Consider the following 25022-nt stretch of genomic DNA (forward strand, 5'->3'; position numbering starts at 1 on the left):
AGCAAGCCGCTGCTTGGGCAGAGAGCTCAAAGGCATCATAAGATGATTGTAGAAGATGGAGTCGTAACTGAGAGAAAGAAGCAATGACTTCTTGAAACTCAAAATGCATGTTATCATCTAAGTAATTCAAAAATTTTGGCAAAAGAGACAAAAGAAATTCAAAATAAGTGATGAAATAAAAATTATAATTAAGGACTCTAGAAGACATCATAGCATTCTGGTAGATGCGACGTCCAAATTTATCCATGGTTTTTCCTTCCCGGCCAGGAGGAACAGTGGTATAAAGCCTGGAAGGATGGGATCTCCTTAAAGAGGATTCCACAAGCAGCGATTGATGAGACAACTGGGAGTTGTCAAAGCCTTTATGATGCACCGTTTTATATCTGGAGTCTAACTTTCCTGGAACTGCTGGAATGGAAAAAGGAGTCTCCATGTATCTAGTAAAAGTCTGATTGAGAAGCTTATGTAGTGGAAGCTTAAGAGATTCAGCTGGAGGTTGAGGAAGATGCATGACCTCGAAGTATTCTTTGGAATATTTAGAGCCAGTGTCCAATGGAACGCTCAAGTCCACAGCCATCTGTCTCAAAAAAGAGGAGAAAGATAACTGATCTGCAGTTGCATGGCTTCGAGAAGGACTCAAGGACGTCGAGGCAGCTGGAGTCGAAGAAGAAGAAGCCTCGGCAGGAAACCGTGTTGCGAAGGAACCTGGAGACTTGGACGAGGCACTGGGAATCGGAATATCATTGAGGGCCGGCATCGGAGACTGGAACGAGGAGTTGGTGGTCTTGTTGAGGCCGGAGGGGATCGAGGCTTCGAGGAATGATGTCTAGAAGAATGCCTCGAAGCAGGCCTCGAGTGGTGTTGAGAACTGTGTCTCAAACTGAATCTCGAGGACCAAGCAGAGGTCGCCTCGGAAGCAGAAGACCAAAGATCTATAGGTGTGGAGGAAGAGCCTCGAAGCACTTTCGAAGACTGGACACCCTTTGTAGAGTGTGAGGTATCCTGTCGATGCACTCGCAAAGAATCTACTCCATGCGTTTCGTGCTTGGAAACCAGACCAAACACTTGCAGAGACTCCGCTCCCTGCATTGAGGAATAGACCGGGGCAAAGGCGGCTCGACCTCGCGGGAGACCTCTGCATGCCCAGGCTGGAGAAGAGTGAGCAGTGTGGGTCCCATGTTAGTGAGGACCTTAATAATCTGCTCCTCCACAGAGGTCTGGAACAAAGCCGGCAAGGAGGGTACCGCGTCTGAAACTGGCCCACCTGCCTTGGCTGAAGGGTCCCACACAGTGGTGTGAGAGTGTTTCAACTTGGGAGGCTTCGACACTTTAATCACAACTGGCGGAACCGAGTGCTGAGCTATCTGACCTGAGGTGACAGGAGAAGATATCGCAGCAGAGGACGTCGAAGCAAGAGCCGCTACAAACGACGAAGGTCTGATGAGGCTCGAGGTGGAAGCAGTAGAGGTAGAGGCTTCGACGGGGGTCAAGGCCGAACACACCTTCGATGTTAAGGGATTAGTAGACTCCATCTCAAAGAGGCTATCCACCAGGATGCAACGACGCTTAAAAGCACGAAGCTTAAGTGTTTGGCAAGGCAGGCACGAGGTAGGATGATGCTTCGGCCCAAGGCACTTGAGGCAGCGTCCGTGAGGGTCCATGAGAGATATCGTGCGCTTGCACTTGCTACACTGTTTGAAACCGGTAACAGGCCGGGGCATAGACAAAAATACAGCCGATGCAAAGTTGAAGCCCACGGGCTGCAGACGAGTGGCCTGTACCGGACGAACGGACGGAAGTAAATTTTTTTTTTTTTAAAGAAAAAAACCCAACAATACAGCGATTCGTGAGAAAAATAAAACACAAGCCGCAGTAAGAGAAGGCACGAACGACGAAGCAACTGGAGAGAGCCAAAAAGATGGACTTCTCGGCTCGGCAGGAAACTAAGAACTGAGGAGACGCGCCCTGTGCACTGGGTGGGAAGGCACTCGCGCATGCGCGGTGCGGGCAACTCAAAACTTTTAGTTTCTTCAAGCAAGTCTGCTTGTGAGGTGTCTGCATCGGGGCTCCGTCGGATGACGTCACCCATATGTGAGAATACCTGCCTGCTTGTCCTGGGATAAATAATGTTATACCTGGGACAGTGGAGGATTAAGCGACTTTCCCAGAGTCCCAAGGAGTTGCAGTGTGACTTAAACACAGTTCCCCTAGTTCTCAAGCAAATTGAAGTAACTAGTAGTAGGCTATTCTTCCACTCCCTATGATGAGCACTGTAGGTGAACTTTCAGACTTACACTCCCTTTAATTAACTTTCAGGGCCCTAGTCTTTAGCCTCTTCCCCTCTCCTCCCTGTGCCAAGATTTGGATAATTAAATTCAGGAATAATGACCATTGCATAAAATATAGGTTAAAGTATGTGCCGAGTGTTCTTTGAGCTTATATTGCTGTTAGGACCTATTGTTTTGCTCTAACTGCAGCTGCTCTTTACCACCCTGAAGAAATTGCCCTCTTAGGAGACAGTCTCGTCTTGCCTAATGTTTGGGTCTGTCCTCACACTGTTCCCTCTAAGCCAGGGGTGTCAAACTCAATCACATAATTGACTGAAATCTGAAAAAAAGGCTAAGTCGCGGGCCAAATTTTTAATTAAGATACTTAGAGGTCCTTATATTAAGGTACGCTAACCAATTTAGTGCATGCTAAATGTACACCTTAATAAAATGACCCCTAAGTGACTAAGGCTTAGTCTTAGTAGAAGTATAGGGTTACAACGTCTCCAACCCCACGTTAGCTCTGTGGTGTAAACAAAATAAATAAAAAAGACTTCCTCTCTCTGTTAGGTCCTAGTTCACACTCGCTGTCTAACACCAGCTCTGGCAGGATACACATTTCAAATCTGACATATTGTAATCACAAAACAGAAAATACAATTATTTTTTCTACCTTTTGTTGGTCCCAGGCTCTGGTTGTCTTCTGATAACTTGCTTGCCAGGGTCTCTTGCCTATTTGCTGTTTCCTTCTTTTTCGTTGCTAACCATCCATCTTCCATCTCTGTCCTCCTCTTCCATTTCCCTTCCCTCCCCCGGAGGTCTGGAATCTTTACTTTTTTCGTCTCAGTCCCTGCAGCAGATGGACCCCACCATCCCCAGATCCACCATCTTTCCTTTTCTCAACTACCCTTTCATCCAGCATCTCTCTCTCCTTCCCTACCACCCCAGGGTTCACAATTTCTCCCTTTTTCTTCCAACTACCCTCCTATCCAGTATCTCTATCCCCCATCTGCACCATTCCTTGTGTCCAACTTCTCTCCCTTTCTATTCCTTCCATCTCTTCATCCCATTGTCCACCATATCTCTCCCTCTCCTCTGTTTTATTTCTTCCTCACTTCCACCCCACCCCCTCCCCTCCCCTCAGTCCATCATTTGCACATCTGGACCCCTTCTTCTCTTCCTCCGGGTACTTCTACACTAGGGCCCGACCCCTGTCCCAAAGGCCTGCATGTTTTTCCTCTTCTTCTTCCCGGTCTCAATTTCAGATTGGGCCTGCCATTCCTACCCTCCCTCCATTCCGGCTTCCTGGTCTCCTCTTCAAAGCAGCCTGCTGAGGCAAGCTGGCCAGCTGTAGCGAACTTCACAGGCCGCCGTCAACCTCGATAGCACGTTCCCTCTACTGCAGTCCCGCCCCTCCTCTGTCGTATGGGATTGCGTCAGAGGGAACGTGCTACCGAGGTTGACAGCGGCCTGCGAGGTTTGCTAGTCGGCCAGCGATCCTCAGCAGGCTTCTTTGAAGAGGAAGAGGAGACCAGGCAAAGGCAGACACTCGTGAAGAGCAGCAGCGGTTCGTGCCGGCGGGCCAGATTAAAATTTAAAAAGGTAAATGTCTGGCGGGCCAACTTTTAATGCACCGCAGGCCAGAGTCTGACATGTCTGCTCTAAGCTGAGCAGGAGACCTCCAACCTCATTGCTGCCAGTGTGTTTTCAATCACTAGGAACAGGCAGGTTCCCTGACGTCCTACACAGCTTGCCAGTCCATCGTTATTGAAAATGTGATAGTGAAACAGCACTCCCCACTGGCAGAATGGTAGATGGAGGACTCCCACTCGGGCCCTGTTTTACTAAGGTGCGCTAACCGATTAGTGCGCGCTAATCAACTTAGCATGCGCTAAACGCTAATGCGTGCATGTTAGTCTATGGACATGTTAGTGTTTAGCACACCTTAGTAAAACAGGGGGTCAGTTTAGAGGGAGCCATACTGTCCTGGTGCAGTTTAATAAAGAGACCCCTTAATGATACAGGCACAAACATGCCACGTAAATAGACACTTTATTTTTGAAGTAACAAAAATGTTAACCTGTAAAATCTTCAAATACTCATTATTCCACTTACGTTCAGCAAAATACCACAGTCTACATCTCTGTAAATTATCCAGATGTCTCTGCTAATGCATTCTTAACCACAGACATGGAATGGAAAATGCAACATCTGGGAAGTACAGAGCCCTGCATAACATCTTGGATTTAATACTCCCAGATCATGTTGTTTTTTTTTCTGTTCAGAAAACTCTGCTTATCTGTGTGATGAGCATTTTATTGGCAGAGCTTTAAATTGTGAATGTCAGCTGCCATATTTTCCCCAGCTCTAACACTGCCTTACTTCAGTGACTTGTCTACTGTTCCATATAGGGCTCCTTTTACGAAGGCGCGTTAGGGCCTTAACGCGCAGAATAGCACGCGCTAAAATGCCCCACGCATGGCCGCTACCGCCTACTCTTGAGCAGGTGATAGTTTTTTGGCTAGCGCGTGTTAATCCAGTGCATGCGTTTAAAACGCTAGCACACCTTTGTAAAAGGAACCCATAATCAGTTATCTCATTGATATTTAAATATCACTAGATATTGTATCGTCCATTATAACTCATTCCCTTTTCCCAGTATTAACTACGTGAGATTGACAAGAGAGCACCAAAATCACAGAATTTTACTGCCCCTTCATCTAAAATAGTTTCATTGGTTAATGAAATACACATATGGAATGTAAATGGTTTTTTTGGTTTGTTTTTTTTAACGCATGGCAGTAGAAAATTGCCCCCTTTACAAAGCTGCACTAGGCTTTTTGAGCACCGTCTGTGGCGGTATTAGCTCTGACAGGGGAGAGAGTGTGGTGCAGTGGTTAAAGCTATACCCTCAGCACCCTGGGGTTGTGGGTTCAAATCCATGCTGTTCCTTGTGATTCCGGGCAAGTCACTTACATTGCATTACATTGGCGTCTTCTATCCCACCAATACCTTTCAGTTCTAGGCAGTTTACTACAAGGGTTGGCCTGGGCATTTCCAGGGAGAATACATGGTTAATAGATGTAGTATGCATTGGGATCTGTGGAGGGTCGATCAGGTTTAGTTAGATCATTTGACAAATTTCTTGAATAGAAATTTTTTAAGTTATTTCCTGAATGTTTGGTAGTTGGGCGTCATAGTCAGCAGATTGGAGAGGTGGCGGTCTAGTTTCTCTGCTCTGGTGGCTAATAGTCCGTCGTATATTTTTTAGCTTTGTATACCTTTGATTGGGGTGTGGGTATAGCGTGCATGAGTTCTCCTTGGTCTGGATGTGTTTTTCCTGATTAGGTGGTTGCTCAGATAGCTTGGTCCATTTCCATTTAGGGCTTTGAATAGGGTGCAGTAGAATTTGTATTGTATGCATGCTTGTACTGGGAGCCAGTGTGAATCTCGGAAAGCAGTGGTAATGTGGTCATATTTTTTCAGTGAGTAAATCAGTTTAAGAGCTGTATTTTGGCTATTTGCAATTGTTTTAGCTTGTTGGTTGGGCATGACAGGTATAGGATGTTACAGTAGTCCAGGAGTCCTAGGATTAGCGCTTGTACCAAGAGTTGGTAATTCCCCCATTGCCCCAGGTACATTAAATAGATTGTGAGCCTGCTAGGACAGACAGGAAAAAATGTGGTCCAGGGGAAGGCAACAAAAATTGTATGTGGTCTGCACCAGAAGACATATGAAGAGAGACTAGAAGTCCTGAATACATATACCCTAGAGGAAAGGAGGGACAGGGGAGATATGATTCAGACATTCAAATACTTGAAAGGTATTAACATAGAACTAAATCTTTTCCAGAGAAAGGAAAATGGTAAAACTAGAGGGCATAATTTGAGGTTGAGGGGTGGTAGACTCAAGAGTAATGTTAGGAAATTATTACGGAGAGGGTGGTTGATGAATGGAATGCACTCCCGAGGGAGGTGGTGAAGAGGAAAATGGTGACAAAGTTCATACAAACGTAGGATGAACATACAAACGTAGGATGAACATAATCAGAATATAATGGGTATACATTGAAGGAACTAAGGCCAGTACTGGGCAGGCTTGCACGGCCTGTGTTCCAGATATGGACATTCAGTTGAGGATGGGCTGGGGAGGACTTGGATAACTGGGATGGTTAATATGGGCTGGAGTGGGCCTTGACAGAGACTCTAGTAGATAGAACCTAAGCACACTAACAGGCAGGGCTCTGGGTTTCTGGTCTAGAAATATCTAAAAAAAGGACCATTTAAATTAAATGATTAATTTATGGCACATGTATGGTTAGGCAGACTGGATGGACCATTCAGGTGTTTATCTGCCATCATTTAAAATAAAACTAAAAACATTCTTGTTCCAGGACGCCTTTGGATAACAACTGTCCTTTCAAGGACAAAATTAAAGTAAATTGTTACTTTTTACCCTAATCTATTGTATTTTCCTTTTATGTTGCACTTTTCTATAACAATTGTAGTTCTTCCCAACTTTCCCATTGTTTGAAGTAGGTCCAAACGTTTTATCTGTGCTTTATTATGACACTTGGATTTTATCCAGTATCCCTTGTTTTTATATGTTTTTACGTTTTAATATGTTTTTATGTAATTTTATATGGTTTAAAAAAAATCTTTTAATAAATTTGAAACTTGATTTACTATGTTTTATGCTTGAGTACCTGAATAAATTCATGTAAACAGTTCTGAGCTCCTCTGGGAGAACTGCATAGAAAATTGAATAAATAAATAATACCGCCACAGCCAATGATAAAAAAGCCTAACACAACTTTGTAAAAAGAGTGTGGGTGGGGGTGGGGGGGAGCAAAACAAATGAAAGTAGTACAAAAAATTAAAACAAAAGCATAAGCTTTTCATCTTTGGTTTTCTTTTCTCTTTTTCTACAAAATAGAATTTAAAATTTACCCCCTCTTTTACTAAGGTGCTCTAACCGAATTGCACGCGCTAATCGAATTAGCATGCAATAAACACTAACGTGTCCATAGACTAACCCCCTCTTCTACGATACTGCGCTAGCAGTTTTTAGCGCAGAGAGCCGCGCTGAATGGCCTACGCTGCTCCCGACGCTCATAGGAACTCTATGAGCGTCGTGAGCCACGCGGGCCATTCAGCGCGGCTACCCGCACTAGAAACTACTAGAGCAGTTTCATAGAAGAGGGGGGGTTAATTGCTGTGTCATATGATAGGTGCAACAAATTAGTGAGAAATAGGTTGACATTTATACCATTTTCAGAATCTGCCCTATGCAGCCCTGAGTTACTTCTAACACTGGAAACACTCAAACGCCTCGATTCCCGGGAGCTTCTTTTCCAGTCTTTTGCTGAACCTAAGCAATAATAAAAGAAAACAAATGTTATAACAACAATGTATGGCTGATGCTGCTACTAAAATCACTGACAATATTACATCAGGGAATCGTGAGCACTGAATCTTAAGGGTAGCAAACAGGTCTGGTGTTTAAGATAAGCAGAAAATGCAAATTAACCTTCTTATTAGATCGCCAGTATTGAAATAGGCTAGATGTCTAGTCAGTGTGGATATTTTATTTATCTACTCACTTAATGGAATTAGGCACAAAAGATCACAAGATCTGTTTATGGCTTTGCAGATTGAGAAGTGAATAAATCTTGATTAAACTGACATGGCAATATAGCAATTCAGTGCTAATTTTAAGTAATTTTCCAGAATATCTCATTATGCTATAGTGTATTTAGCACTGCATGCTTAGTGCATACTTCGATATGCTATCAATGAGTCCTATAAGCCCTATTAGACTAATAGAAGCGCTATTCTTTGCAGGGTGTAATACTTTTTATTGAAACATCATAACCATCCAAAGCCAATGTATATGATACAAATCACATCAGAAGAATGAACGAGGGTGGTTTCACAAATTCATGCTAATAATCCAACTTATTGTCATGGATGCTTATATTTTTGGATCATGCAGGAATTTTAAATAGTCACTAAATACAGCAGACATCTTAGAGGGATAGAAATCACACGTGCATGACTATAGATGGAAAAATAACTAAAGTTATTTTGCTTACTTGTTAGTTCTCTGTCTACACCAGTGTCTTCAGCAATTTTCAAGAAGATCTGCAATAATAAAAGGTAAAATACAAGTGGAGACCCGTTTTACATTGAATGTACAGATCAGAATAGGTTGGGAAGTACTTGATCCTAGTAGCATTTTAGAAAAGGATCTGCCAGCGCAGAATCTGTTCTAAAATACCTGTTAGAATGCACATCTACTTAATGGCATCTGCAGCAGAACCAGCCATTTCACAAAAATGCACATTGCAAAAAACAAATGTTACAAGCCCAACAGCTTCAACATGGAAGTGATACGTCAGAGGAAAGGCCCTGCTGGGGCTGTTGCAAACACAGGCCGTGCTAACTCCTGCCTCAATGCCCTCAGCCTCAGATTAATCCGAGCATTGCCTGGGAACCCCCCTTGCATCATCCAACTTGGACACCCAGACACCAAAGAGTGACACCTATGATCGGCGCATAACACCAGCATCCACCATCAATGCACTTGATAGATGCTTAGTTTCTACATCCAGACATACATCTACTAATAATGCACTTGATAGATGGCCAGCATCAGCTTCCAGACATGCCTCATCATCAAGTGATCACAATTCTTCAACCTGTAGGACCAGCTGAGAGAACTATTACACCTAGAACTAGTGCGGCTGTTGCAAACACAGGCTATGCTAACTCCTGCCTCAATGCCCCCAGCCTCAGCTCAGTTTGAGCATCGCCTTGATGTCCCAGTAGTGTCATGCAAATTGGATACCCTCTACCACAGTGATTCCCAACCCTGTCCTGGAGGAACACCAGGCCAATCGGGTTTTCAGGCTAGCCCTAATGAATATGCATGAGAGAGATTTGCATATGATGGAAGTGATAGGCATGCAAATTTGCTTCATGCATATTCATTAGGGCTAGCCTGAAAACCCAATTGGCCTGGTGTTCCTCCAGGACAGGGTTGGGAACCACTGCTCTACCACATCCAATCTTGCCCTGGTTTTGACAAGCCACAATTACAACACCAGTCTTTGATGGTGGAGTCCACCTTAAAGAGTGCATATCACCAGAACTACTGCCAATACTCCCCACGGCAGAAAAGACAGAACTCTGGATAAGTTTGGATGTAGGGTGTTCCAAGGATCCATACTGGCAAATAGAATTCCAAACTACAATTTTTATATGACATTCTATTTGAAGTCTCTTGTTCAGTAGATGTATACATACGATAAGAGCATCTTCCTTCCTACCAGCATTTAATGAACAATCTCCTCAGGACCAGAAAACACATGGTACACTCCCCATTTGACACTTTTGATATTACCTCTAGAACCTATGCAGTCTCCATAGCAACGCAAAGACATGCTTGGCTAAGGATCTCAGACTTAGACCCTCTTTTACAAAGACATGCTAAGCGTTTTAGTGCAGATTTAGTGCACACTAAATCAATGTGTGCGCTAACTGCTAATATAGAAAACATGCACACATTAGCGTGTTTAGCGTGCACTAAAAAACTTAGTGCACCTTTGTAAAAGAGTGGGGTTATACCACCAACATTCAAGAGCATTTCTCTAACATACCCTGTGTAGGGGACAATTTATTTGGATACTGCATAGAGGAAGCTTTCCAGAGGATCAAATGTCATGCTGATTGCATGACTTCCTTATCCTCCTCAAAGTCGTGTCAGTTCCAACTGCTAAAAAGGTAATCAAACACCTACAAGTGCTCTATTTATTATTCAACAAACACATATCACAGGCCTTCTTCATCTGCTCACCCAGTGGCTCAAAGACGCTCCAGACAACTGAAACCACAGAAAACTGTGTCATCTCAGTCCAAACACCAGCAGTCCTGTTGTCATCCTCTTAGAGAGCATAGCCAATATCCATTGTCATTCTACCCAGATTCTACCCATTGGGAATCATCTCATTCACTACCATCAAGTTTTATTAAAATTTGATATTCCGCTTATTAGTTTCCTAAGCGGTATATATTTCATATCTAAAATCGGGAAGACATAAAATCAGATATAAGGACGAACTGGTACAAAAGGAGGAGGGGGGAGAACTACATGTCAATATAAGATAGAAAGACATTAAAGGATAGCACAGTAGGACCTGTCAGAAATTTTGTGTATTGGGAAGAAAAAGAAATAATTGGTCCCTGATAACATCAAATCTTTAGGTCCTTCAGATAAAAAGGCAAGGCTATACCCTTCATTTCTTGAAAACTCCTTCAAACTCCCCCCCCCCCCCAAACAAAAAAAAGAATCTTCTTTCACCTCCCAAAAGCAATCCCTCCTTCAACAGAAGCTCTTAGCCCTCCTCTGGCTCAATGCTGTAGAAAATGTTCCTCTGCAGGAAGGGAGCAGAGGGCTCTACTCAACATACTTTCTCATATCAAAGAAGTGTCTGATCTAGACCTCCAAGATCTCAACAAATACTTAATGGATGAGAAATTTGTATGATCTCTTTGGGAACTCTGTTGCCACTCTTGTAACAGAATGACTGGCTATGCTCTCTAGACCTCAAGGAAGCATACACCCATATTTTCATCCTTCCTATTCATAGAAAATATCTCTGTTTTTGAGTGGACACTCATCACTTCCAATACAAAGTGTTCCCATTTGGGCTGGCATAAGCACCAAGAGTATTCACCAAATGCCTAGTGGCAGTGGCTGCAATCCTCCTTACCCACACTTTTCAAGTGTTTCCTTATCTGGATGACTGGTTAATCAAGGCTGGTATAAACCAACAGTCCCTACATGCCACAAATGCAACAATTTGACTGTTGCAGCTCCTAGTGTTTGCAGTCAACTATGAGAAATCTTATCTGTAGACCGTAGAATTTATTGGCATCCACCTGGACACGACTCAGGCTTGTGATTTCCTACTTCAACAAGGACTAAATACTCTAATTCAGCTATGCCACACAACCTCCTCTTGTCACCGCATAACGGCACACCAAATTATGTGGATCCTTGGCCATAAGGTCTCTACAGTACATATAATTCTATTTGCCCATCCGCATCTCAGGGGACCTCAATGGGTACTTTCAAACTAGTTATCTCCAACAACTAGGCTTCTTTCACAGCCCTTAAGAGTCACCTCAGATCTCTGACAGGCGCTTCGGTGGTGACTGTCCCCCACCAACCTTCTATTCTGAGCAAGGGACATCAACGCCTTTGTGAAAGCTTCAGGTTTGAAAATAATAATACATGCAAAATGACACCAGCGCAAGGTTTTTAAAATTATAACCAAGATTTATTGAATTATTGTTTCTATTTTTCCATTATTAGATCAAAAGCGTCAGCATAATTGCTTACCGATTGCGCTAATGGGAGATCGTCATAGTGGCCAAATGCTGGCCTTCTCATAACGGTCTCGGTCTCATATCTCCAGATTTTCTATTATATACTGTTAGCTCATTATGACATCAAGTTTGACAACCAATAACATTTCATCAAAGAGGTGGTCTTAACAGTTTAGACAAAACAAAATTCCTCCACGTTTCCAAGTTAGGCAGTTTTAGAAAATTACTTTTGATTTCTGAATTAACATTATAACATTATTCAAGAGAATCTACAATTATTAATAGGGTGCTGAGAAATTCTCAGCCCTAAAGGAAAAAACTCTTCCTAAGCTGACAGGTTCAAACTGCATAGCCTTACACAGAAACCTTACTCTGGAGGAGGAGGGGGAGGGGCTGGTCTCCCCCTCTCCTTTTATGCTGACAGTCTCACACACAAAGCGCAGGAGTAGTCTCTGACTTAATCACTCCCAGATGTTGCCTCAGGATTTCTCTAGGCAAATATATTTTATGTTTTTCAAACCCTATGAGGTTCAACACAGTCACACATATTCATTTATACTTTGCTTGGCCAAGCCTCCATACATTCAATAAATCATAATTTTCATTCAAAACTACATCCAATTCAGTTTGGGGACACGCTATCCTTCTCTACCAGTCTAAAGCAAACACATCTAGTGTTAATTAACACCACGCTGCTGGGAGCGTGAAAAACTCAGAGAGGACAAAGAAGACAGAAAACCAGTCACTGGCCCAAGATAGTGTCCAAAGACAGGACAGATATAGTACACACAGAGAACCCAAAATGGATTCCATGTAATCATGTAATCATGATTTCCACCATGATTTGGCTCAACAGCAAAGTACAGTGGTGCCTCGCATAACGGACGCCTCGCACAGCGAACGCTGCGCATAACGAACTTTTTGTCTTGCTCCCTATAACGAACTTCGTTTCACACAACGAAGTCGCCCGAGGGGCCCGGGGGGGGGCGGAACTACTCTCGCCGCTTCCTAATGTGAGCCGGGAACAGCAGCACCCTCCTGTCTGAATGCAGTGTTCCATCATCTCCCTCCACCTTACCTTAGATGCCAAGTTTTCCGGCTTTCTTTTTCGGCCAGCCACACACTTTCAAAGAGCAGCACATGCGCGCATGCTCTGTTGTTCAATCTTCTCCTCTGACGCAACCGGAAACCGGAAGTTGCAGGAGAGGAGAACATTGATCAACTTCAGCAGCTGCGCGTGCACAGCTTTTTGAAAGCGTGCGGCTGGGTGAAAAAGAAAGCTGGCAAACTCTGCATATAAGGTGAGGTGGAGGGAGGGAAATGTAGGGCTGCAGAATGAATTATTTTGTTTTACATGTATTCTTATGGGAAAACAGGGCTGCAGAACGAATTATTTTGTTTTACATGTATTCTTATGGGAAAACGCGTTTCACACAACGAACGTTTCACATAACAAACTTGCTCCTGGAACGGATTAAGTTCGTTGTGTGAGGCACCACTGTACATACACAGATATTATTATGCTTTCCCTTATATTAATCCTTAGTGTATTTTTCTCTGGCCTTAGCTACATTATATTTAAATTTTTATTCACCTGATTTTCCGTATGCTTCTATTTGGGCGTGGTCCTTAACTGACACAGATGTTTGTATCTAACTAGAATTACCCAGAATCATACAAAAAACTGGCACTTTTGTAGAAAAACTCCACAAAAATACTGCACTATCATGCTCCGACATCCATTCCATTATCGTCCCATAAACAGCACCCCCTGCTGGCCACGAGCCACTACTCCTCAATTCCAGGAGCTGCCACATCAAAAAGTATTGAGGCATAGTAAAAAAAAGAATTTAGGGGTTCTTTTACTAAGGCACGCTAACCAATTTAGCATGCACTAAAGATTAGTGCACGCTAAATGCTAACGCACACATTATATTCTGTGGGTACGTATGCATTTAGCGCACACAAAGTTGATTAGCGTGCCTTAGTAAAAGGACCCATTAGGCCTCCTTTTACAAAACTGCGAGAGCAGTTTCTAATGTGGGGAGCCATGCTGAATGGCTCCTGACGTTCATTGAGTTCCTATGAGCGTCGGAAGCTGCGTGGGCCATTCAGCGCAGCTCCTCATACTGGAAACTTCTATCGCAGTTTCGTAAAAGAGGGGGGGGTTAGTCTTTAAAATGGGAGCTACACTTAGGGCTCCTTTTACTAAGCTGCGCAAGCGTTTTTAACGTGCACTTAGTTCTAACGCTACGCGGCTAGAACTAACACCAGCTCAATGCTGGTGTTGGCGTCTAGCACACGTGGCAATTTAGCACGCGTTAAGCTTGCGCTAAAACCGCTATCGCAGCTTAGTAAAAGGAGCCCTTATTGTCCTAATGGATCTCCGGGAAAAAAAAACATTGTTCACATCAAAATTGGACAAGATTGAAATCTGACTACTTTAAGTTGAATGGTCCATCTACATATATTCAGTTTCATAAGGCTTAAAGGACCATCAGAGGTGAAACTCTCAAAGGGTTGTCAATGTGAGTTGTTTTCAATGCATCTCTTCATTAGTCCCCCCTAAAATTTTTTTATAGCTATTCTCTATTTTTATTTTATCTATCTACTGAGTCAACTGTATTGTATCATAGGGCTCCTTTTACGAAGCCGTATTAGCGGCTTTAGCGCATGCGCAACCTTTAATCACGCACTAGCCGAAAAACTACTACCTACTCAAGAGGAGGCGGTAGCGGCTAGCGCATCTGGCGATTTAGCGCGTGCTATTATGCGTGTTAAACCGCTACCAAGGTTCATTAAAGGAGCCCATAGTCTTTTAAGAAATATTGACTTATCTGTAATTGTATTGGTGGTTTACTTCTGCCGACATGAATTCATGTTTCACCTAAGTAGACTGTTCCAAGGCAATCTCCCTCCCCCCTCCCCCCACAGCATTCTTTTTTCAAAGCTCATCATAGATAGATAGATAAAATAAAAATAGAGAATAATTATAAAAATATGTTTGGGGGACTAATGAAGAGATGCGGTGAAAACAACTCACATTGACAACCCTTTGAGAGTGTCACCTCTGACAGTCCTTTAAGCCACATGAAACTGAATAACTGTTTCTATGAATGTTTATTTGAATAAGCAATGTGAAGTTGGTTCTGCCATTTGATGCTTAATCCTAAGTCATTATAAATTGTGTGCCTAGTTATTTCCACCTATATATATACCACATTGTGGGGAAATAATTTTAAAACCTGTCTTCATCGGAACAAAGTTTTTATATTTATTACCTTCAGGCTTTGCACCAGTTTTTTGTTTTTTTTAAGGGAACACACATGTATTTTGAAAGATGTCATATGACCACATGATTTTATCCTTACAGGTATTGATTTTGTTAAAAAAGTAGGTGTGTCAATTTGAAAATATAATTTCAAACTTACATTTCCTCCCTTGACTTACACAAATCTCCTTTCAGTGACTGTTTTATACAACAATACTTGAAACATGACTAATCGGAGGGAAGATTAGTGGATAGCCAATTAAAATAGGTTAAATGCCTTCTGCAAGCATAAATCAGATTTATGGGGGTGTGAATTTCTTTAAATGATTTAATGTAGGTCATGTGCTAATGTTGTCATTAACACATAGCACCTGCATACAGTTAATGTGGGAATAGTTACTGCCTCCTATTTAAATGTCACTATGTGCTCCCATGTTAACTTTATGCTATCCAGTTAGCATATGCTAGATAACATAGGAACTCTCCTCCCATGACACCCCCTCCAGAAAATATTGTTAAAAAATAAGTAATGCTAACAGGCAAAATACTCTTGTGATGCCATATTGTATAATCAATTGATGTAAATTATTTAGTCAAGAAAGTCTATTTAGATGGGAAATACCTATCAACAGAAATTATGAAAGGTTGGTCAATGTTGAGACCTCCTTGTAATTTTCCAAACTATTCTTATTTATACAGTGGTGCCTCACACAACGAACTTAATTGGTTCCAGGAGCAAGTTTGTTATGCGAAAAGTTCGTTATGTGAAACGCGTTTTCCCATAACAATACATGTTAAAAAAAATAATTCGTTCTGTAGCATAAAATATGCTAAGATGACATAAAAAAAGATAAATTTATCTTGTTAGAGCTGGTGTTAGACACAACTGGGGACTGCAAAGTCCAGGCAGAGGCTTACGGCTCTCTTTGACCAGGGGGGACAGTTGCCCTAGTTGCACTACCCTAACCCTATTCCTGCTATATGTGACTGTGGTATTCTGTTAGCATGATATTTCTGTGTAGCATTCTATAATAATTTGGCTTATTCAATTTTCTTGATAGTAGAGGGGATATATGTGAAGGGGAGGGGAGACAGGGGTTTTGTTGATCCTTGCTGTGTATTATAATCACCCCCCACATACTCCCCAGTACCTTTTTAATCATCCCCCCTCGGTACCTTTTTTAATTCCTCCCATCTTTCCCAGCCAGTGGCGTACAGGCCAGAAGCGCAGAGATCAGGAGCAATTCCTCTGCACGCCTGTGTGGGCCCATGCCGATCTCCGAATGGCTGCTGTTAGTTCTTGTGAGTCCCGCGAGAGCTGACTGCAGCCATTCAGAGATCAGCGCAGGCCCAGGCAGTAGCACAGAAGGCTTGCTCTTGATCTCTGCGCTTCTGACTGGGAAATTTGCTAGACCACCAGTTACGAGTGAGCGGGTGAGATTAAAGTTGCAGCAGTGGTGGCTTTTTAAAAAAAATATGTGGCGGCGGGGGGAGGTTTAAAAATATGCAGCAGCGGCGGCAGGGGGGTTTAAAATATGTAGCGCCACTGCACAGGGAGCCAGGCGGAGAGAGGGCAGTTAAGCGCAGTGCCTGCGCGGAAGGATGCAGCTCGGGCGACTTCGTTGTGTGAAACGAAGTTCGTTGTGGGAAGCAAGACCTGAAGTTCGTTGTGCGCAGCGTTCGCTGTGCGAGTCGTCCGTTATGCGAGGCACCACTGTATATAGTATCTTTTAACAGACCCTCAGAAATGCCACCAGCCACTCAAATGCATATCATAGTGGTTGGATTTATACATTAATTCCTCACCAGGTCAATCCAACTATTTTTTAAATTTTTTATATTGATGATTTTCAAAAAGTGCATTAGTGCCTAGGTAAAACTTTTTATAAATATAAAGCTAATACTTAGCTTAGCTTAGGTGGTCCATTCTAAGGGATCCTGTCACCAACATGTTTCACCCTGCTCAGGTTTCATCAGGGTTGTAATCCCTCAGTTAGAGTTGGTTTCCCACAACGCGACCACTCCCAAGATTTTGAACCACTCCCAAGATATTTTTTAAATTTTTTATATTGATGACTAGCTGATGCCCCGGCGTTGCACGGGTATTTAATTATAGCAATAACACTGTAAATGGATTCAAATAAAGATACTTTATAGTGGTGAATGAAATTATTTTTTTACAGCTTAATAAAAAGTACAATATTCAAATTATAATGTGAAATATTTGACAAAATGAATACAATACAATTAACGCAAAACGTGATTATAAACAACATTTTTAGTTTCACCTCCTGGAGCAAGAACATATAAATTCTTGGGTGAACCCACCCTTGAGCAAGCAACATAGAGTTGTGGGCCGCGAGACCCCCAGAACATATCACCCCAGGTAGTGAGGGATCTGCATATCAAGTTTCGTTCAAATCGGTAAAGCCGTTTTTGAATTACTGTGAGAATGGCAGCTTTTTACATTTTTTCCATTGACATGAATGGGTGAAATCTGATTTTCTGTTTGTAGCTCCGCCCACATGTGCAGGTGGGCCGCGAGACCCCCAGAACATATCACCCCAGGTAGTGAGGGATCTGCATACCAAGTTTCGTTCAAATCGGTCAAGCCGTTTTTGAATTACTGTGAGAATGGCAGCTTTTTACATTTTTTCCATTGACATGAATGGGTGAAATCTGATTTTATGTTTGTAGCTCCGCCCACGTGTGCAGGTGGGCCGCGAGACCCCCAGAACATATCATCCCAGGTAGTGAGGGATCTGCATACCAAGTTTCGTTCAAATCGGTCAAGCCGTTTTTGCGTGATCGCGGCACATACACACACACACACATACACACATACATACCTCCGATTTTATATACAGTGGTGCCTCACACAACGAACTTAATTGGTTCCAGGAGCAAGTTTGTTATGTGAAACGTTCGTTATGTGAAACGCGTTTTCCCATAGGAATACATGTAAAAAAAAATAATTCGTTCTGCAGCATAAAATATGCTAAGATGACATAAAAAAGATAAATTTTGTTATTATTTTTATTTAGATACATCTAAAAACATACATCTCCCTGTCCTTTTACTTCCACTATCTTCCTATCCCATCTCTATTCCCTTTTGTCCCTCTCCCCATGATCAATCATCTCACCACCTCTCTCTGCCCTCACCCTCAGGGTTCAAGATTGCTTCCACTCTTTTTCCTGTTGTTCTCTCTGCCTGTCACCCTATGATTTAGCATCCCTTCTGCCCTTGTCCAATATTTCCCCTTCTCTCCCTCCCTCTCATCCCCTGCTCCAACATGTGCTTTCAGCGGCCTTCTCCCCCCTTAAGCGTCTTTTCTTCTCCACTCCACCTTTCCTCCCTCCCTGCCTCCACCTTTGTGGCGCTTTTGCACCCGACCGACAACAGAACAGGCCCGGTCGGACAAATCTCCCTGTCCTGTAGCCGCGAATCTAAATTACCTTCTTACAGCAGCTGGATTATTGAAGCTGCTGTAAGAGGTAATTTAGATTCGCGGCTACAGGGCAGGGAGGTTTGTCGGCCGGGCCTGTTGTCGGTCGATCGGGGGACCTGACCAGCTGTGCACATTCTTCGGGGCGGACCGCCCCCTCCCCCCTCTTTCGTTCGCCATTGCCTTCTTCCTACCTGCCCTGCCGCAGCCGCACACAGCCGAACGGAAGTCTTCCTGATGTCAGCGCTGACGTCGGAGGAAGGGAGGGCTTTGCTTAAGCCCTCCCTCCGACGTCAGCGCTGACATCGGGAAGATTTCCGTTCGGCTGTGTGCTGCGACAGGGCAGGTAAGGAGAAGGAGACTACCCTCGCGGCTCGACCAACCCCGCTGCGATCCAACCCCGCAGGAACCCCGGACTTCGTTGTGTGAAACGAAGTCCGTTGTACGAATCAAGACATAAAGTTCGTTGTGCGCAGCGTTCGCTGTGCGAGGCGTTCGCTGTGCGAGGCACCACTGTATATAGATTTTCAAAAAGTGCATTAGTGCCTAGATAAAACTTTTTATAAATATAAAGCTAATACTTAGCTTAGCTTAGGTGGTCTTGGGAGTGGTCGCGTTGTGGGAAACCAACTCTAACTGAGGGATTACAACCCTGATGAAACCCGAGCAGGGTGAAGCATGTCGGTGACAGGATCCCTTAGAATGGACCACCTAAGCTAAGCTAAGTATTAGCTTTATATTTATAAAAAGTTTTATCTAGGCACTAATGCACTTTTTGAAAATCATCAATATAAAAAATTTAAAAAATAGTTGGATTGACCCGGTGAGGAATTAATGTATAAATCCAACCACTATGATATGCATTTGAGTGGCTGGTGGCATTTCTGAGGGTCTGTTAAAAGATACTATATATAAATAAGAATAGTTGGGAAAATTTCAAGGCGGTCTCAACATTGACCAACCTTTCATAATTTCTGCTAACAGGCAAAATACAACATAACACTGTAATGCTTTTTTGTTGTAGCCTGTTCTTGTGTGATATTCCTGCATTAAGGACTTAGGGCCAGATTCTCTAAGGGGCACCTAAAATTAGGTGCCTAGCTTGCCTAACTTAATTGGAATATAGACCTTAATAGTTTCAATTATGAGCTGATAGGCACCTACCCAATTCTAAAAAAGGTAGTTGTCTATTGCATGGCGCCTAGAAGCACCTAGTTCTTAAGTGGGTGTGTTTTGGGACAGAGAAAGACGTGGGTGCCACTAGACATGATTCTCTAAAGAACTTAGGGCTCCTTTTATCAAGGTGCGCTACTGGGGTTAGCACGTCGGACATTTCATCACATGCTAACCCCCACGGCAAGCCAAAAAATGAACGCCTCGTTAATGGAGGCGTTAGCGACTAACGCGGCAGGCGGTTGAACGCGCAGTATTCCACGCGTTAACCAACTACCGCACCTTGATAAAAGGAGCCCTAAGGTGCCTGCAATGTAAGCAAATAAAACCCTGGCTTACTTTCTAAGTTTTTGTTAGGCACCATTAAATGTGATTCTTTAAATGAGAAATAAGCATGATTGACACAGGGACAATGTCATTTTTCTAGGCACCGGATGATTTAGGCGCTGTTTACAGAATCTGGCCCTTAGCACCCTTTAGTAAAAGGCCCCCTTTGTAATTTGCTTTCTTAATGTATTTTTTTTTTTAAACTTCTGAATGATTTTTTTTCTGCAGCTAACATTACTAGAGAACAGCTTTTAGAGTTACTATCTGATCCTGAAAGAATGTTAAACATTCCATTCTGTTTCAGTGATTATTGAAGTTTGTAATTTTGGTCCAAAATTACTTACTTCCTCCAGAGATGTGTCAGAAATCCCATAACTGGAAATGCCCAGGTTTGAAAGTTGCATATCTATATCTTCAAAAAGGTGAACAAAAGAGCCATCGTGTGCCCCCTTGTATGGTAATACATAGGTGATCTCTTGACCTATATCCTCTATCAGTTGAGCTTGAGGGACATGTCTTTGGATCAAAGTTGTTATCTCATTTGCATCTGCATAAAGAACAATCACATATGTTGAATAATTCAAACAAGAAAATGGGTCCATGAATAATTTCCAAATGTTTACAATTCCGTAATTCCTGTTTATAAGTTTTTGGAAATCTAATTGTACATCACAATGAGAGAGAGAGAGAGATGAAGAAAAGATGAACATCATAAATTCTATTTAGTATGCACTACATACCAGAAAATGTATTTGCAAAGAAGAAAAAATAATTTTATTTCATTTGCATTTTCATGTCATATCTTCCATTTTGGTCTCTCTGTACTTTTGTTTATTTTGTTCTGTCATTTGTTTGGTTTTTTCATTAGTGCCAAATTGGAAAGATTTTTTTTTCTCTTTTAGACTCTAACTTGAAGTTTTTTTCCCAAAATTTTAGGAAACTTACAGACAGTCTTTGAAACAAGGAGATAATTCTGCCTATAGTGATCAGCATTAAAAAAACAAACAAAAAAACGCTGACTGTTACAGGCTGAATATTGACCGGCATGCTCCTTTGGATATTGTGACTCACAAGCTATTAGATAATATTCTATTTAGTCTTTAGTAGTTTTTCCATTGTTTTCATACACCAAACATGCCAAACTACACTTTGAAGTTTTTAGCTACTTCTTTAGTCTTATCCTTTTTAAATGGCACAACTTTTTCAGTCTCTTGGAATCTCTTCTGTTTGATGATAAGCTGAAGATGTATATAAGGGATATACTCAGTAAGTATTTCCTTGAGCAAGTCTAATATCCTAGTCTATACTTTTTCAGACCTTGTTTACTTTACCCCCTTTCACCCTATACTCCCTTTCAAACTCTAAGCTCTCTCAATCAATTAATAATTCCTACCTAAAGAGAAATATTTCTTGACTTTATATGTAATTCAATTTTTTTTTCCATTCAATTATGGAACGCTCTTCCCAGTCAACCCAGACTACAGACTTCACTTGATACTTTTAAGAAAGATCACAAAACTTTTTTTATTCACTGATGCTTTTTCTTAGTAACACTGGAATTCGCACCACGCTCAGATTGTTCACAATAAAATACACCAACTCAGATATAGAGGCAAAAAACGGGCCGCAGCTTTATTGTCATTAAGAACAAACCTTAATAAAATCAACTTTTCAACATTTTCAAAAAACAGTATAGCTTATTCTCAAAATTCTGGAGCTACTCGGTGTCGAACTAGCTCCTCTTCCGAAATTCTCCCCATTTTCCAATTCCCTTACAGCAAGACTCGCGGTGACGCAGAGTCCAGCCGCCACCCATGGTGGTATCGCACATGAGCAGTTACAAAATTTAATCACCAAATCTGGTGCATAGCCACACTGATCCAAAATTGTTTCTTCAACATAAAATTTTTTCCGCAACAAAACTGCGACCAACCCTACCCCCCCAAAACAAAAAAACGCCAAAGAGATAACCCCCAAAATAGGGAAGGGAAGGGCGGGACAATTTTCCTCACCAACCCCAACCTTCCACACTCCTTCCAAACCCCTAATTCTCCACTGCCTGTCAATTCTCCTCAGAAAACTCCTCCATTTCCCAGCCAATCCTCGCTCGCTCTCATCTACACCTATCCCTGCACCTTTTACTTCCACCCCTCCCCTTACCTAACTTGCCTAACAATCCACTACCCATTCTCCTACCTATCTGCTAATATCTAATTAACCCTTTCCCCCAAAAAAACAATCTTCGCTGGCTCATCCAGCATTATAAGCCCGCAGATTAATCAGCAAGCCACTGTATCCAGTTTTATAACTTGTAATGCCGGTTACACCAGACAAAGTATATAGACTATTCCTAGACCCCATGTGTTATCCTTTCACTTGATTTTCTATTTTAAATTGTATTTTCCCCTCTATCCTTGTGTGTCACACATTGTTTTTATAATTATTTTATTGTTTATTATTTTTATCTTTAGTATTATTAGCCATTTGTATCTATCATAATTTTATTGTAAGCTACTTAACTGTTGTACGATTTGTGAGATATCAAGAATTAATAAACTTGAAACTTGAACTGTGACACAATCATGAACACTCTCTCCTTGCCAATGACAGTGTGGTCACCACACATTTTAAGGGCAGTTTTATAATTAGGCACCAGCAGCTATGTGCCACTTGCATGAGTAAATGTACACTGACACGTGTAAGTGGCAGTACAGTGACTAAGGGGTCCTTTTACTAAGGTGCACTATGGATGCATTAGCGTTTAGCGCGTGCTAATTAGCGTGCACTAAATTGGCTTGGGCGCCTTAGTCAAAGGACCCCCTAAGTGATATTTTGTAAGGGTATCAATAGAAGGGGACATTCATATAGCCAGAAGGAAGGGGCATGGGTGGAGCTGGTGTAACTGTGGACCCAGGTGTGCTGAAAACACGATTCTGGAATGGAATCGAGCATACAGTCAAAGCCGGAGAGAATCAGGTTCTTAGTGTCTACAAATCAGGTGTTGGCAAGTGATCACACACTAATTTATATTAATGGCCACATGCTAATGGCAATGCTACTTCATGGCCAGTAACAGGAAAAATGGTGTCAGGTCAAAAGCACGCCGGGACAAAGGCGCGAGCAGACAACTGAGCGCAGTGCGGAGGCGCGCGCCGAAGAAAAAGACTGTTTTTAGGGGCTACGATGGGGGGTGTGTGGGGGAACCCCCCCACTTTACTTAATACAGATCGCGCCGCGTTGTGGGGGGTTGTAACCCCCCACATTTTACTGAAAACGTAACTTTTTCCCTGTTTTTAGGGAAAAAGTTATGTTTTCACTAAAATATGGGGGGTTACAACCCCCCAAACCTCCCCACAACGCCGCCGCGATATGTATTAAGTAAAGTGGGGGGGGCTCCCCAACAAAACTCCCCGTCGCAGCCCCTAAAAACAGTCTTTTTCTTCGGCGCACGCCTCCGTCTTGCGCTCAGTTGTCGGCACGCGCCTTTATCTTCCGCGTTACTGTCTATGATCCGGAAAAATAGAAAATCACCCATTTTCGTGCTGTGGTCAAAATGACCTCGACATACAGCAAAAATATGCGTAAGGGTACACTAAGGCCAGTTTTTACCACAGCTTAGTAAAAGGCACTCTAAGGGTTTATTTTACAAAGCTGTTCAACACAGGCTGCTGTGGTAACTGCCCCAAAGCCCGTAGGGATTTAAAGGGTTTGGGGGGTCATTGCCGTGTGGCAGTTTGTAAAAAGGGGAACATCATTTATATACAAAATAGGAAAAACACATATTTATATTTTCTTTATATTTTAGTTTTAAAAGGGGTGGGAGGAGCAAACAAACCTTGCAAGTTTTCATCAGCTCCTCTTTCACTACCAATGCCCTCATCCTCATTGCTGGTGTGAAAAAACTCATCTTCCTTCTGCAAAAAAAAAAACACAAAACAAATTCCTCTGCTTGAAATACAGAAGAGTTCTGATTATACTCAGCGTGTCACACTTTGTCCTTGCATTTGATTTCAACTAAATTCAATTACACAGTGTTCTCCCTGCTGTCGTGCGATGAATGGCAGCACGAAGATGAATGAACACAATTGCTGAAACTGATTGATCCAGCAAACGCAAGCGGGTTGATTAAAGTGTCCAAAAGTGAAATGAGCAACTGTTTCCATCTGTAGTAGTGTCTACAATTAAATGTGGGTTTCATGAAAGCCCACAAAACAGACTGAATGTACTTGATTTTATGAGGGTTTCAAGGAGCCTAAGCGACTCAAGTTAATCTTGCATAACCAAAAAAGATTTTGTTAACTTTATTTTCCTGGTTTGCCTATCTTTACAAAATCACTGTTTTACTCAGATGAGAGAATAACATAATATTTGGGCTGCAATTTTTTTTCACATTCAGCCAAATAGATATTTCATAGGCCTATGCACTATAACTTAACAGATATACTAAGGCAGTGTTTTCCAAGTATGTCCTGCAGTACCCCTTTGCCAGTCAGGTTTTCAGGATATCCACAAAGAATATGCATGAAAAAGATTTATGGAAATAGAAAGTTGTGTTGGGAGGGGGACAGACTGTGAAAGAGGAATCCTTAGTGCTAGAGAATCGTTGCCGTGCCAGCAATCCCTTTGCATTTTAAAAGGTGAGAGGGGATGAGGAGAAGAGAAGGATATCTCATGGGGGCCCTCTAAAGTCTTGGGGCTCAGGGCAGTTGCCCTGTTCGCATTCCCATAATGTTGACTGTTCTTCTGAAACAGAAAATTGCATCGGAAAGGGTGGGCTAGGTCATAGGGAAAAGCCCAGTGCAGGCCGCAGGCAGCCTCTCTATATCGCTGTCACTGGTCTGCTGGGTCAAAGACTAGCTTTAAAGGTAGGCAGCAAGTGGGTGGTGAAGAGTTGACACGCAAGGTAGGGAGAGGATGGAGGTGATGCCAGACTGGGCAGGCAGGGAGGTTCCAGAGCCACAAGGTTAAGGTGTGCATGGGGACATAATTTAGTTTAACCACTCAAACCACCTAAGGAAAAGGACATATACAATGAACAACCACCTCAATGTATGCCCTAAATGGAACGCCCGGGGATCTTTGGGACAATGCAAGGCCACGCCACCCTACACACACATCACTCACTCAACCACAACCTGAGAAAG

At 42.5% G+C, this 25022-nt stretch overlaps 1 protein-coding gene across 1 annotated transcript in view; it reads right to left on the reverse strand.

Annotated features, from left to right (window-relative positions):
• LOC117345793 (phospholipid-transporting ATPase ABCA1-like) overlaps positions 1-25022 on the reverse strand; it is an 815268-nt gene that overhangs the window by 275588 nt on the left and 514658 nt on the right. Inside the window, exons 25-28 of the mRNA XM_033914956.1 lie at positions 23714-23792; positions 20223-20425; positions 8362-8410; positions 7536-7637 (exon numbers count right to left, since the gene is read on the reverse strand). Coding sequence (XP_033770847.1) covers positions 7536-7637; positions 8362-8410; positions 20223-20425; positions 23714-23792 — 433 coding nt within the window. The remainder of the gene's footprint in view (positions 1-7535; positions 7638-8361; positions 8411-20222; positions 20426-23713; positions 23793-25022) is intronic.

This window comes from Geotrypetes seraphini, chromosome 1 (genome assembly GCF_902459505.1).
Source record: "Geotrypetes seraphini chromosome 1, aGeoSer1.1, whole genome shotgun sequence".
NCBI classification, from domain to species: Eukaryota; Metazoa; Chordata; class Amphibia; order Gymnophiona; family Dermophiidae; genus Geotrypetes; species Geotrypetes seraphini.